This window comes from Netta rufina, assembly GCF_964035555.1.
Source record: "Netta rufina genome assembly, chromosome: 5".
NCBI classification, from domain to species: domain Eukaryota; kingdom Metazoa; phylum Chordata; class Aves; order Anseriformes; family Anatidae; genus Netta; species Netta rufina.
The window spans coordinates 61,228,282-61,242,799 of record NC_140128.1 but is presented as its reverse complement, the minus strand read 5'-3'; the positions used below and the strand labels follow the sequence as shown (position 1 = coordinate 61,242,799).

Genomic DNA, 14,518 nt, shown 5'->3' with positions numbered 1-14,518 from the left:
GTCCTTTAAAATGGCTGTTTGTGTAAGGTTATAAAGCAGTCTCTGTAGTGAGGTTTCAAGAATTACACGGCAAGCGTCTGTTTTAATGGTTCAGAGACTTTTGGAAAAAGTTTGAGTGTTGAAATAGTTATCAGAGAGCCCTGACAATTGCAGGGAGACCTCAGTGACCCAGCTGGATTTTAGTGCTTCCAGGCCCCTGTGAACTGTGTCTGCCTCATAACTCTGTGCTCCTGGATTGCTGCCCATTGACTGTCTGCTGCGTACAGTAATAGCTGAACAACTGCTGTCAGGCTGCTGCTTAGCTCATGGGAACTGGGGGACTGAAACACTGCTCCGTAAGCCTGCAGCTGGGAGACAAATGTCCTCCAGATAAATGGATTGAGGTTACTTGGAGCTCTGACTGAATGCGTTTCCCAACAGAGTCACAGTGAATGGATATGTGGATTTGAAAAGATGGCTAAGGAGTATTTGCGAGGGGCTTCGGGATCCGAAGATGTCAAGGTAAGCACAAACAGTGGACATCTTGTGTGTGACATTGCATGTTCTCTGGTACAAATCTCACAAATTGTGCTCAGGAATGAAGTTCAAATTGGTGAACAGGCGATGAGATAATTGTTTTACAGCTACTTGCATAATGTATATTGGAAATACATTTGCATTTTTGAAAAGGACCTTTTGGAGTTGTGAAAACATTAATCACATTTCAAATGCCTGGTCACTCTTTCAAGTAACTGGGGTGGTTTTAGGCAATGTGGAGTTACTGCAGTAACTTGTGGTGAACATTGCACTTGCTTTTGGCATCCTTGTACAGGCTGGAAAGAAAAACCTGCCAATGGGAATGCCATCAGCTTGCTATTTGAAATAAATAATAGGACTTAAATCTTCAGCTGAGATTAAACTCTTCTGGTCCCCTTTCTGCTTTTTCAGGCTATGGAGCAGAAGTTGAAGGAGGCTGAGGAGATGCACATACTGTTGCAACTGGAGTGTGAGAAATACAAATCAGTTCTGGCAGAGACGGTAAGCAGAATGCCTGGTCACCTGTGCCTTGTGATGTTGTAAGCTGCCTTTATTCTGCTGTAAGCTTTCAAACCACACTCTTTTTAGGAGGGGATTTTACAAAGGCTACAGAGGAGTGTGGAAGAGGAAGAAAGCAAATGGAAGATAAAAGTGGAAGAATCACAGAAGGAACTTAAACAGGTATTTCTGAAGACCTGTTTTTTTTCAGTAGCCAGGCAGTTTCTGCTTGAAGTAGCAGAAGGTGTTTGAGAGCCACAAAGGCTGGTGTAGAACAGTGCTGGCTGCCTGGTTTGATGTGTGCATGACCAGCAGATGAAAAGGGTGAAGTCTGCAACCAGTATAATAGGAACTACTCCTCCTTATAGCAGAAGAATTTTTCTGCTGCAATACTTTGTTTCATGCTAAGAGTGTCCATTAATGTGCCCAAGAATATAATTTTATCATCCTGGCAGCTCAAATTGTATTTCTGTTAGGCATCTGTTTTTTTTTTCAAGTCCATTTGTGAACAGATACAGATTCTTTGTACTAAGGTTTAAGTATCATATAATCATAACTTTTTTTTTTGAAGCTGTTAAAATAGCACTTAATCCATTATGGTCAACTAATTACACTTGAAATTGCTTGCAAAGCTTTCCTTTTTAGGAGGGCTCTGTTGCTAGCACAAGTAGCAAGAAAAAAGACTTTTATGTTTCTTTCCTCATCTGGAGTTAAAGTAGGTCAAACTGTGTTTGTGAAAAAAAATATTTCTGAAGTACTTCTGCTTAGCAAATTTGATTGCTGGAGCATGAGCCTGAAGCGAACATACAGATGATTTATAAACCTCTTGTTTGAGGGTCTTATAAAAGTCTCTCAGCTCGTGAACTATAGATGTGCTACCATCTGCTGTACTTGCACAGTCTGTAATAAGGCAAAATATGCTGGGTTTAGCTACGTGTAGTTCATGAATGGAAATATCTTTCCTAGTCACTTAACAGGGAAGGCTATTTCCTACCATGACTGAAGGACAGCTGGCTTTAGTCCTTATATCCCAAATCTTTTGGGCATCTAGGCTCTAAATACATGTCAGAACTTCTCATGTTGGGATGAAGTACGAAAAGTGTCATAATGGAGACTCAGTATGTTAAATTATTTGAGTGAGCATCTTATTTTATTCAGTCACTGGTTTTTATCATCCCTAATATTTTTTTGAATCGTAGAAGCAAGTCTATGTGTATATGGAGAGTTTGTTTTACACCAACTAAATGATGTCTTTATCTTGCTTGAAAACTGCAGATGCGCTCTTCAGTCCTTTCCTTGGAGCACGAGGTAGAGAGGTTAAGAGAAGAAATCAAAGAAGTCGAAACTGTACGTGCAGGTGTTTTTCTCTTTGAAGCTTTTTGTTATTCAAAACATGATTTAATCTTGAGCTGTGAATCTGCACTTACTGGGCCTTCTTTCATGCAAGTAGCGCAGCCTGTGTTGTAGTTCAAGCTGAACCTTTTGGCCAGTGTTTTTAAGAAGCATAGATGCAGAGTACTGGAAATTATCCTGTTTTTACTTCAGTACTCATCCACTGGATTGCTGTTTCTGGAAAGTGGGGCCCTTTCTTTGGGATGAGACAGAGCAGTTTACCAACAAGCAGATATATCAAAGTAATTTGGGGCTTGATTCTTTTTTATGATTCTTTCTATATTTATCTTTTTGAAGTCTAACAGTTTAAATTGGTGTTGTGCAGTCATTGGATTTGAAAAGTTCTCTAAAAGTCATCTATTATTTGATAGAAATTCATAGCTAATAATAAATAAAGAAAATGGTACTGCAAGGAAGACATTGAAAATGTCTGTTTTAACTCTGTTTTTCTGTTTCTAGCTTAAAAAAGAGAGAGAACATTTGGAAAGTGAACTAGAAAAGGCAGAAATAGAGCGATCTACTTATGTTTCAGAAGTCAGAGAGGTAAACATAATTGACCAAACTGTTCTTTTTCTTTCGTTTGGTTACCAGTTGGCTGGCAAACTAATCTAACGCTTAGCCCCTGCGGCTGAGGGGTTTATATGCTTGTGACCTTAGGGTAGAGCAACACACTAATAACTGAGCAGAAGAAAAGCGGGCATCCTAAGGAGACAAATCCTAAAACTCTAAACTTCATTTCAGCTCAAAGATCTGTTGACTGAGTTGCAGAAAAAACTTGATGATTCATATTCTGAAGCAGTAAGACAGAATGAAGAGTTAAATTTGGTAAGAAGCTTGTTCTCCGCTGGGCAAAAACTAGACACCCAGCATACTTACGAAGCGGAGACTTTATTCCAAATCCTGTCTGTTCTGCTAACCTCTTCAGCTTGATATTTTTGTCCATTGCAATCATTTATGTAGTCTGACTTTTACAATTTGTCTCTTTCTCTGCTCCTAACAATAGCATGTCTGGTTCTTAAGACTTTGGAAAAAGTCTTCAGGACTTTCATACCTGAAACTTCTTGAGAATCAACAGTGTAGGCGTAAGGAACTGCAAATGTAATGCCCTCGGAGCAGCAAAAGTTGTGCTCTCATCAGTTGAATTTGAGGATTATTCTCTGGTTGTTCTTCCCAAAGCTTTGGAGGATGCACCAGTGATAACCATGCTCTGACTGCATGGAGGCTTTTCCATCCTTCTCTGTACATGCAGCAATGGGTCCAAAACAACATTAGATTAATTCAGAGTACCCAGCCATTTGGCAGCTGGCATTCTGCTGTGGCTGAATAGCTGTTCTGGCTTGTGGCATGCACCACGTAAGCATGCTTGGCTAGAAATGCTCTCCAGCCAATAATGCTCATGCTCCAGGTTTTCTCAAGAAGCAGTTGGATTAACTGAGGCCAGACCTATAGCCCCCCAAATGCATGGTTTTCCAATTTGAGTCTTTTCACTTCTCGTTTGCTTCAGTGGCTTTTTTTCTGAGGCTGCAGCAGTCAGGTCCTTCCTCTGCTTGTGCTTGAACAGTGCTTTCATTGTGCTTTTGAGACGGAATCAGGGAAGGTTGTTTGTCACCGTGTCTTTGGGTTTTAGGGTAGTTGATGGGATAACCTGTCACTGCAGGCTGAGCTGCTGATCTCACCAGGGCACCGCTGCTAATGTAACTGGGTTAAAATAGTTGATATAAAAAACCAAAAACCACAACCCTAACACAATCTACTTAAGTTTAATCGTATGCTTGGCAAGTCTAGTACAGCACTGATTAGCATCCTTCCTCAGCAACCAAAGCCTCTCGTTTTGAAAGCAAGGGAAATGGGAATTGAATGCATATCTTAAAGTTAATCAGTAAACGCCAACCTCTCGAATATAAGAGGCAACAATCTATTATGCCTGTAACAACAAAAGCTTAAAAAGCTGAGCTCCCTGCTAGGGCAGCTTGACTCTGCAATCTGATGCTGCTGTGCTGGCTGGAGAGTGAGGAGGTGGCAAACGAGTACCTCTGTGCAAATGGCTTGGGAATGCTGTCCAGTGTATGAGTTTGTGTTTTTTTTCAGTAGGCAGGAGGCTGGGAGATAGAAATTTGGGAAATATATTTTGAAATCCCATCTAACTTATGAAGTGAGCAAGGAGAGAGAAACAGATGCTGCAGAGGAGCTCAGCGGTGCTTCTCCAAATGTAGAAAACCAGCACCCGTTAGTACAGGTGCTCCAGAAGGGGAAACCTTCCGTGCATGAGACAAATGTAATGCAGAGGTTGGGAACTAGTGAGAATTTGGTACTCTGAGTAGCCTATTGTTCACTTCTGTAATCCCCTGCTGGCTCCCAAGAAGATTGACAGCAGGAAGAGTGAACATTAGCGCAGTGCACTTCAGAGTCACAAATCCAACAGAATTGGCACTCAAGCTTCTTGTTAGTGTTCCTATTTGAGGCTCACGCCTTAAGTGCTGTGGCTCATTCTGTGTGCTGTGTTGAAGAGCAATCGAAATATTCTTTTTTAAAAAAAAAATGTTTATATCCTTTCTTTGCAAAGCTGTATTTTAAGGGCAGCCGGTAGAAAGTATTTGTCCCACTTGACTGAAATAGTTTCACTTCTTGGGCTGAATCTAAACACGATCGACAACTTAATATACCCCTGTCAGTGATTCATTCCTTCATGTGACATTAGCAGACTGGTTAAGTCAACGGAGTTGTAACAAGTGGTGCTTCATTAAGATGACAAGTAGAGGGGTGGCTGTTGTTGTTGTTGTTTTTAATTTATTTGGCAGTAAGGTGACTGTTTAGCTTGAATTAATAAGATGACAGTCTACGTTTTGGCATATTTACCAAGAATTAAGTTGAAGTCTTGACTGACTTGTGATAGGAGTGCTTGGAGAGGCTTACATACACGCAGTACTGCTAATAGTTTTACTGGCAATATAGCCTCAAAGTTGAGACCAGTTGTAATAAAGCTGATTCCAACCATGTCTTTTCTTCTGTAGTTTCCATTCTTTACATTTGTCTGCACAGATGGAATCTCTCTTCCTTGACTGTCCTTGTAAACCTCATCATATATGTTGACTAATCAAGTGCGTGCAGTAATTTTTAGTAATCTCGCTCCCTTTGCAGTCCATGTGCACTGGGTTAATCCAGGGGAAAGACAAATTAAATCTGCGTGTGTGTAAAACTGATTTTTTTGTTACTATTTTGCAGCTGAAAACACAGTTAAATGAAACACTATCAAAACTCAAAGTTGATCAAAATGAGAGGCAGAAGGTGGCTGGTGACTTGCCAAAGGTAAGCAGAGACCCTTATGAGATGCAGATCTTCAGTGTTACTTGAGTCATCAGGATCTCTAGTTTTTAAAATGCTGGGAAACTTTTCTTGAAAATGCCTCTTGTTTGTGATACTTGTATGCCAGCAGGAACAAGTGGTGATTTGGGGCTGACAAATAATTCTTTAAAGAAACCCAGCCTAACAAATATCCCATCCCACAGCCCTCCACCCACATCAGAGCCTGAAGGTTTTAAATCCCGACTGGAATGGCAGTGGTTACAAGTTGGCTAACAAACCACCTGCCCATTTGCACATGGTTGCCATCTCCTGGGCTACAGCCAGTTGGTAGATCTTTAACGTTAGCTCTACGGAAGCTCGATGGGACAAGCACGTGGGGTTACCTCTGCTTTTCCTCAACAACTGCTCTTGGAAAATGGAATGGAGTTGGAAGTCTATAAGCATATGAGGTCTCAGTGCTGTCACCCCAGAAATGAGCCTCTCATGGGAGAATTGATATACAGAGACAAGAATAGGCTGCAGAGAAGCTGAGGTCTGGCTTCAGCATCTACACCACCTTGTTCCTTCAGTGAGGCTGCTTTCTTAGCCACAAGTATGACATGAAACTGGGAAGGAATCAGTGGGCCAGTGGGGTGGTTGGCAGGATGTTCCTGGTGCCCTGGTGATGTGTTTGCTCGTGGAAGCTGGGCTGTTGTCACGGGGCAGCTTGAAGAATGGTTAGTGGGACATAAAACACCTCTGTTGCCATCTCCTGGTATTTGGAGATGAGAAGAGGATGTGAAGCAGAGGTTGGAGGTGAGTTTCTCCTTAAAGGTGAGAATAAAGTCCTGGAAGGAGGAGAGCACTCTGCTTGTGATGGGAAGCAGAGGAAGAAAGCAAAACAAGGTTTACTCTGACCAAACTGTCAAGCAAGGGGGAGATTCCTGTAGTGCTTTGAGATGTGATTCCACAAAGTTAGTTTGTGTTCGTCAAAAACAATGGCTGGATGAGAAATTCAGCTGTGTAGCTCAGCAAGGCAAGGGGACAAAAAAAAAGGAAGGGGGAAGCTGATGCACTGCAAGGAAATGGGGCTGGGCTCTTGCAGGGCTGGAGGGGGAGAGCTGTTGCTGGGCTAGGAGGCAGGCTGTCTGATAAGGACGGGGACAGATATGATCACAAGCTCTGCAGGAAGTGAAGACAAAGGAGATCTGCTGTGATAGCATTGAAAACACTTTGCTCAGGACAGTTATGCTGGATGTTGACATATGAAGCGAGCAGCGCTGATGTCCCTGGTACAGGGTGTGCTTTGTGTAAATGAAAATCTGCAATCCGGCTTCTAGAGACCTGCCTGTGCTGCTGCTCTCACGTGGAAAAAAAATGTGCAATTTTTTACCTAATAACCTGACACGAGACTATTAGAGCTTCCCCACAGAATTGCTTTTAAAATGCAGGCAGGCTGACACTCGGCGCACTGATTGTAAGGAGACATGTCAATCTTGGCAAATGTGTTGGTCCCCTGAGCAAATTTGGCATGAAACACATTTCCTACTGAACAATGATTTCCTGTCTCTAGCATTGCTCCTAGAGAGTTGGGGGTTCGCTTCTCAGCCTTTGCTAATTGTTCTCTCCCTTGTTCTTTTTCTCTTTTCCCACCCTACAGGCCCAGGAGTCCTTGGCATCTCTTGAGAGAGAAATTGGCAAAGTGGTTGGGGATGCCAACGTTATTGAAAACAGCGACGTTCGCACAGACTCGGTGAGTGTTTCTCTTGAGACCGTACTCAGGGGCAGCACAAATTTCATGCTAAGAGTGAGCTTTGGGAAGTCACGTCTTGCTTAGAAACGTGCTGCTGATGGGAAGATTGAGGCTTGATGAAGTTTCCTGTCCTGGAGCTGTATCCCAGGGATGCTGACCTTGTTCTAAGCACCGGGAGTTTTGCTGTCGTCTGGATTGTGACTTCCTGCCACGGCTCAAATTTGCAAGGAGGAGGGGGAGAGGTTCTGGACGTGAGATCTGCACTGCCAAGGGTTGTTGGTTTGGTTTGGGCAAAAGTGGGAAGAGTTCAGGGAAGATACCCAAATTCCTTCCTTCAAGAAAGGAGGCTAAAAATAGATCTGATTACTAACTAAGCTTAAAATACTAACTGTTGGGTTGACATGTGTAAAGGGGTTGCAGGATCTGGAACTGGGGGAACTCTGTCTATGGTGGTTTCTTCCTCATGCTAGTGGGTAACCACCTGTCCCTGTGGGTTACTCCCAGAGTGCTGGCCCTAAAAAGACACCACCTGTACGAGCGGCTGAGTCCTGGCTTTGTAGCAGGGCTTCCCCATCCCTGGAAACAAGAGCTTTCACGTCAGCTTCAGAACAGCTTTGCAGAAGGCAGCTGGGGAGGCTGAAGCAGATGTCTTCCCAGCACATTTTGCACAGCTAAGTGGTGTCAATGGAACTCATTACCCGCTTCCTTCTGATGGATCGAGTGGAAGGAAACGCTGTCATTTGAGGGGGAGACGAGTGCTTGCTGGTAGGACAAATAATTTATATCGACTGCTTTAGCCACTGAAAATAAGTAGTTTCATCAGCTGGAAGAGGAAGCCAGGAGTCCTCTAAGGAGCACTGTAGAAAAGCCTTTGCCTTTGTAGTCGTTAGCAGAAATGAAATGTCTTTCCCAGAGCGATCAGTCACGGATGCTGATCGACCTCTGTGTTGTGGGCTGACCACATCAGAGCCAGAGACGCAGCTGGGCTTGTGAAACCGCTCACGTCCCAGCCCTGGGAGCTGGTTTCCTGGAAGGGAGGTGAGGTATTTGTGGCCAGCAGAAGGTCAGACGGTGCCAGTTGGGTGCTCGGGGTCTGGCTGCAGCAGGACGGAGAGGAAAAGCCCTCCTCACGTTGGTGACAAACTGCTGGCCCTCTGCTCTGCCTTCCTGGTGGCCTGCCTTTGGGACTGATGCTACGGATGGATGGAGGTGCTAAAAAGGCAGGTGCAAGGTTTGGGGCAGGGTAATAACACAACCAACCATGAGGGAAATCCCTTGTCCTGCCCATTCTCCCTCTTCGTGGAGCTCTCCCAGCTCAGTGCAACCTGTTTGGATGCTCACCCACTGTAAACAAGCAGCGAGCACATCTCAAAGCTCCTCAAACATCCCTGGGCTGTCCCCCAACAACCATCACAGCTGGAAATAAACCCCCAGGAGTGTGGTGGTACAGCCTCAGCCATGGCATTTCACAGCTGGAGGTGCTGGCAGACCCTCAGCTAGGCGCTGTTAGATCTGCCCTGCTGTGGCTGGAGCTGGTTTTAATCCCTTGAGCCTTGCACAACCCCCCTGGATTCTGGATTGCTCCCCTATAGCAGCGTGGGAGCCCCATCCAGGCTCCCCCTCCAGAATATCTATTGCTTTATTCTGGGAAATGTGGAAAAAACACTCCTAATAAACCTGTAATTAAGCCTTCATTAGTAGAAATCTTAATTGTCTAAACAGGTAGCCATCGGCAGAGGCTGAAATTAGAACATTCTCTCCTTCTCTAAACCCATTTTGCTGCTTTTTTTTTTTTTTTTTAAAAAAAAAAAAAAAAAGCTGTCTCCCCGGAAGCCTAAAAACCTAGCTTAAAATAGCTCGCCGATTAAAAAAGAAAGTCTTCCAGCCACTTCCACCTAGCAACAGTGCCTTTTTTTTCTCCTGAAGGACCTGAAAACACATGCTCGCAAACGAGCATATTAGTTCCTTCTGGGGACTAGACCCAGCCCCCAAAATTCAGAAATGATGCTTGCGTAAACCCTCAGACACTCGGTGTTTTCTTTTAGATTCCTTTTCTTTCTATTTAAAAATAGAGCATTTGGGTTTTCTAATCAGCCTCCTTGTCACTTGTGGGACTGGCTGATGACTAAAGGCTGCCTTTCAGTGTGCTGTAAGGAGGTCGTTTATATTCAGCAGCTCTCCTCGGTGGCGAACTTATTTTGAGGATTATGTGCCATCTAACGTGCTTTTTCCCCCAAATCTGTGTGAAACACCCCATCCTCGGAAATGGGAGGTGCTGTACATGGAGAGCGTGGCAGGGCTGAATCTGTCAGCTCAATGCTTGGCAGGAGGGACATGGGAATTGCAGAGGACCCCAGGAGATCTTGCAGACCCCAGGAGATCTTCCAGACCTCTGCTTATCCAGGGGATTTGGGGCAGTGTGTGCAAACATCAGGCAGCTTAACCAGAGAGGGCAAATGATGCTTCAGCACTGGCCCCATAAGGCAGCCTCACAGCCCTGGGTTAACAGAAGCTGCTGTGTGTGTGTTTTTGGCCCAAATCCATCGATTGCTGGTTGGGATCGGATCCCAGGAGGGCTGGGGATGTGCCTGTAACTCACGGGTAAACACCGAGCGGTATTAATGGAGCCACAAAATAGAGGGGAGGAAGAGGAAGGAGCGAGGAAAGGAGAGGAGGGGAGGGCTGAGGGTGAACGGAAAGGCTCCTTCATCGCTTGTGCTCGTGCTGGTTCCTCTAACACACACAGTCCTATTGCCAGCACCATCGGCCAGTGCCACGACTCAGTCATTTGCTGCGATGCTAATTGCGTTTTCCTCCGCTTTCATCAACCTGCAGGAGACTGTTAAGCAAATTCTCAGCCTTAACAGCCCTGCTTTCCTACCTTAATAAGGGTGAAATGGGTTAAAGCTACTCTGATACAGATTCCCAATGATTTTTAGGGCAGAAAAATGTTTAGCAGTGGCGTGCGAGCGAGAGCTTGGCGACGCATCGCTCTGTTCTCCTGCCTGAGCCCGCAGCGGTCTCTGTAATGGGGCAGGTGCTTGGGTTTGATTTACTGCCCTGTGCCTTGCAGCAGCTCTGCAGAAGTGGGAGCTGGGGAAGTGGCTCTCCGTGAACTCCCTCTAATTTCCCTTAAACCCCAGGGAGAGATTGGCACCAGCGTGTTTGCATCGGTCTCGTTCTGGCAGGCTGCTCTCAGCTGGTGCTGAGCGCTCGCGAAAACGTCTGTGCTCACACGGAGAGCTGGGATCTTCTGCATCGCTGGCACCGAGGCAGATCTGCTGATCTGTGGCTGCCGGATTGCAGAAGGAAGCTCTCCTGCAGGTGTATCTGAACGTGGAGCCCTTTGTGTGGCTCTGGAGGAGGTAATCAATGAGGGTAATAAAGCGAGGATTAGATCAGCGTTAGCGCAGCAAGAGCGGCTTTGGGGAGAAGGGCAGGCAGGAAGGGAAGTCTGTTTAGAGTTGTAGTGCCTCCCTATTAATATTAAACCGATGAGCTCCTTGTTTTTAAAGGAAAAAACGGCAAGCTTGGTGTCTTCATTTCAGGAAACCGGGCTTCTAGCTCTGGGCAGCCCTTTTTTTTGTGTCTCCATGCTGACTGGTGCTTACACTGCTCTGCCAGGTCCTTCCCCAAGCCTGGGTGCCCCTGGCAAGCAGGAATCTGCTGGGGGCTCGGAGCAGAGCAGGAACCCATGGGAGGCCAAGGGGCAGAGCCAGTGTCCGAGGTGCTGAGCCTGAACGGGAGCGCTGGTGCTGCAGTGTGGGCAGGGGAAGGTGTCAGCACTCACAGCTGGAGCTGCCTCGTGCTCGGTTATTACGTCCTGCTGAGGACAGGATCCCACAGAGGGCAGTAGGCCTACAGATGAAAGGTTTCAGTGGCTCCTTCGGCTCCTTGAAAAGGGCACTGGACAAAAAAAATAAAATCAAAATGCAGGGACACCAGCCAGCCGTGGCTCCTGCTGACTTCAGCCAGGGATACACGCCTGCAGCATGTGCCAGCCTGCTGAAATAACCACTATCCACCTCTCCCCCGAGCTGCCTGCCTGCTCCCCCTGTCCAAACCAAACCTTTGGTGGTCCCACAGCCATGTTGGTACAGCTGTGGGCTCCAACCATCCTCCCTATGGGGCCACCACCGCCGTGGTCAGCCACCTGCCTGATAACCCATGCGCTCTCCTCAGCCTGGGGTTTGGAGCACAGCTTGCAGGGACGCGTGGTGGTCACTTGGCATGGATTTGAGGCTGGATGAGCTGTGGTTAGGAGCACAATTCCTGGAAGCAGTGAGTCAGTGCAGCCCTAGGGAGGGCAGGAGCAGGGGATCAGCGATGCTCTTACCGGTGTGTGCAGTGTGCAGGTAATCCCTTGGAATGGGAGATGGCTTCTTGCCTGTGAACAATGTTCTCCTTAAATGTGGCCATAACCCTCTGACTTACACGAATTGTTCCCATCTGTGCGAGGAGTTGTAATTTTATATGGAGGAGCTAATTCTAGACTTTCTTGGTAATTAGATTGTAAATGAGTTTTTAATGATTTTTCTTCTTCCAGGAATTGACTGATAAAAGACTAAATGTGGCGGTGAATCTTAACCAGGATGTAGGTCATCTCAAGAAGCTGCTCGTGTCAGTAAGCCAAATGCTGTCAAAGGGACGGGAACACTACCAGCTAGTAGGTAGGTGCTGCTGGTCCGCGATGGCTTTGTCCAGGTTTAATGAGCCAGGCGTTAAAACCTGAAACTGCCTACGTGCACTGCATCTAAAGCTGCTAGTACACACCAGATTTATCCCTCTCTGGATCCAGACTTCATTTAGGTGGGACTAATTTCACACCCCATGTCCCTTTCTGGACATGTAGCTCTTTATCCATCCCTTTCCACTGCTCACCACTCCATGCAGCAGGCTTCCCAAAGTTTTATTTCCTGCAAAACACAACGCCTGTGCCTTGTTTCCTTCTTCCCAGTTATGTGAGCAAAGCACCTGTGCTTCCATGCTCTGCTTGCTTTGGGATGGAGGATATCAAGTAACCCCACTGGGCTCCACTGAGTTAGCAGCAGTGGCTTGCTGTGGTCACGGCGATAATGAATATCTAAAGCAGCAGCCTGGCATGAACTCTTGATCCAATTACAGGCACACGAGCAAGGCTTTTATTTTAATATCCAGCCAGCTTTGAAACCTGGGCCTCAGTGGTTGACTTACATCATGCTGGTAAACTTCTGAAAGGGCCCCAAGTTAGCTAAGCTGGGATGGTGAACTTTGTCAGGAATCTGTGAGCAAGCCCTGTGAGATGAGCTGGAAGCAGCTCTGAAGGTGGGTTGCGAACTGCTCAATATGGGAAGCAGCAAAGTCTTGGCAGTGAGCGTGCAAGACATGTCAGAACTCCCTCTTAAACTTACTGAGGATGGTGGCTTGCTTTTTCCTTAACCTAAGGATTTTTTCTGCTCCTGCCTCTAAGACAGCATGGGCAGCTAGTACTAGAATGCTCATAGTGGATGAGGCTGGTTTTGTAGGGCTGCCTCGGGGTTGTGGGAGGTAGGTGCTGCCTGCATCTTGGCTTCTGTGGGGCTGCTTTTGTTCAGCCTCCCATCAGTGCCAGGTTCATCACTGACCAATGCTAACGAAGCTGCGGGTGTGAGCTGCTGAACTGCTGGGTGTGGATTTGCTTGAGTGCTCCCTCCGGGAAGTGCTGGGCTCACGTTGTGTTCTCTCTCTCTTTTGCAGAATGAAGTCACGGGGGAATCGCTGATTTGAGGATAGCAGAAGGCATTGTATTATATTTTGCCAAATTAAAGCCTTATTTATGTTTTCACCCTTTCTACTTCGTCAGAAACACTGAACAGAGTTTTGTCTTTTCTAATCCTTGTTAGACTACTGATTTAAAGAAAAAACCCAACTCTGTAGACACCTCCAGAGTTTAGTTTTATAATAAAAAGAAAACCTGTTTGGATAATTTGACCGTTACATTCCTGGAGAGACAGTAAACACGTAATCTTCTATCTTATTTTGCTCAATAAAACTTGTTCAGAAATCTCCAACACGGTAAAGTCACCAATGGGCTATAACATTTTAATACTGATGTTGTACACTGTTTTACTTAAATACATTTTTTGGGATTAGTTGCCTCTGACTTCAACCTCAAGTAAACACTCCTCTTTTTTTTTTTTTTTGGTTGCTAATGTAATCAGTTTTTGTAATGGTGTCAGCAAATAAAGGGATGCTATTATTCGAGGTGTTTCTGTTCTTTTCATTGAGCTCGGAGGAAGCCTTCGGTTCTGCGTGAGGTTCTTAAATAAGCAGAATGAGATGCTCGTGCTGAGTTTTGGATAACACTCGAGGACGCGATTGTCTGAGGGAAGGCAACAAAACAGTTGGGGGCCAAAGCGAATTAATTGTAGAGGTAGAACGGTTCAAACTGCTCACCCTGAGCTTTTCATGCTCTTGCTTTTGTGTTCTTTTTGTTAATATTTTGTTCTTCTGGCACACAGCCCCCTTGACCAGACAGAAGGCTGAGATGTTTCATCCTGACAAGGACTCGGTGGTTTCCTGGATGATGCAAATCCTGTTGAGAGCTAAGGAACAGCTCAGAAGAGGGAAAGAGAACTCTAAAACATGGTTTTGTACAAAAAACATGTACAAAAGCTACCTTTCACTGACTGCAGCTGAAACTTAAGTGAACAGTCAGTTCCTTAGAGATGTTATTTCACAGAGTAAAACACAAAGGCCTTTAGCCGAACTGTTTCATGGGTGCTTTGGAGCAGGAAAAGCATTTCTGATGCCAGGGCTCTCCCTTACAACTTGACCTAAGGGAAACCCAAGGCCTGCAGTGCTCCACAGTTGCCCAGGTTATGGTCAGGTGCTGGTCCTTCAGCAGGCATCAGGCTGCCTGTTTTGTTGGTGGGCAGCAGCTTAGTGGATTCATGCAGGCTTGATCTGAAACTACTTCTGGATGTATTCCGTGAGTGTCAGTGGGGTTATTCAGAGCTGGGGGTGTTGTGGTGCTTTGGTTTTACCCATCCAGAATCCCCATGAGCACCGCAGCTAGAAAGTTCCTCCACTTTAAAGCAGCTTCATGTGGTTAAACAA

General features: G+C 45.7%; 1 protein-coding gene across 4 annotated transcripts in view; it reads left to right on the top strand.

The window, feature by feature from the left end:
* Positions 1–13,663, top strand: part of KTN1 (kinectin 1) — a 72,340-nt gene extending 58,677 nt beyond the window's left edge. For 3 of the 4 annotated variants that reach the window (XM_084287281.1, XM_084287283.1, XM_084287280.1), the window contains 10 exons: positions 421–501; positions 928–1,017; positions 1,105–1,197; positions 2,290–2,361; positions 2,866–2,949; positions 3,148–3,231; positions 5,629–5,712; positions 7,349–7,441; positions 11,988–12,111; positions 13,157–13,663. In XM_084287281.1, coding sequence (XP_084143407.1) covers positions 421–501; positions 928–1,017; positions 1,105–1,197; positions 2,290–2,361; positions 2,866–2,949; positions 3,148–3,231; positions 5,629–5,712; positions 7,349–7,441; positions 11,988–12,111; positions 13,157–13,161 — 810 coding nt within the window. In that variant the 3' untranslated portion in view covers positions 13,162–13,663. The remainder of the gene's footprint in view (positions 1–420; positions 502–927; positions 1,018–1,104; positions 1,198–2,289; positions 2,362–2,865; positions 2,950–3,147; positions 3,232–5,628; positions 5,713–7,348; positions 7,442–11,987; positions 12,112–13,156) is intronic. The other variant, XM_084287282.1, reaches the window with a different exon arrangement.
* Positions 13,664–14,518: the final 855 nt, after the last annotated feature.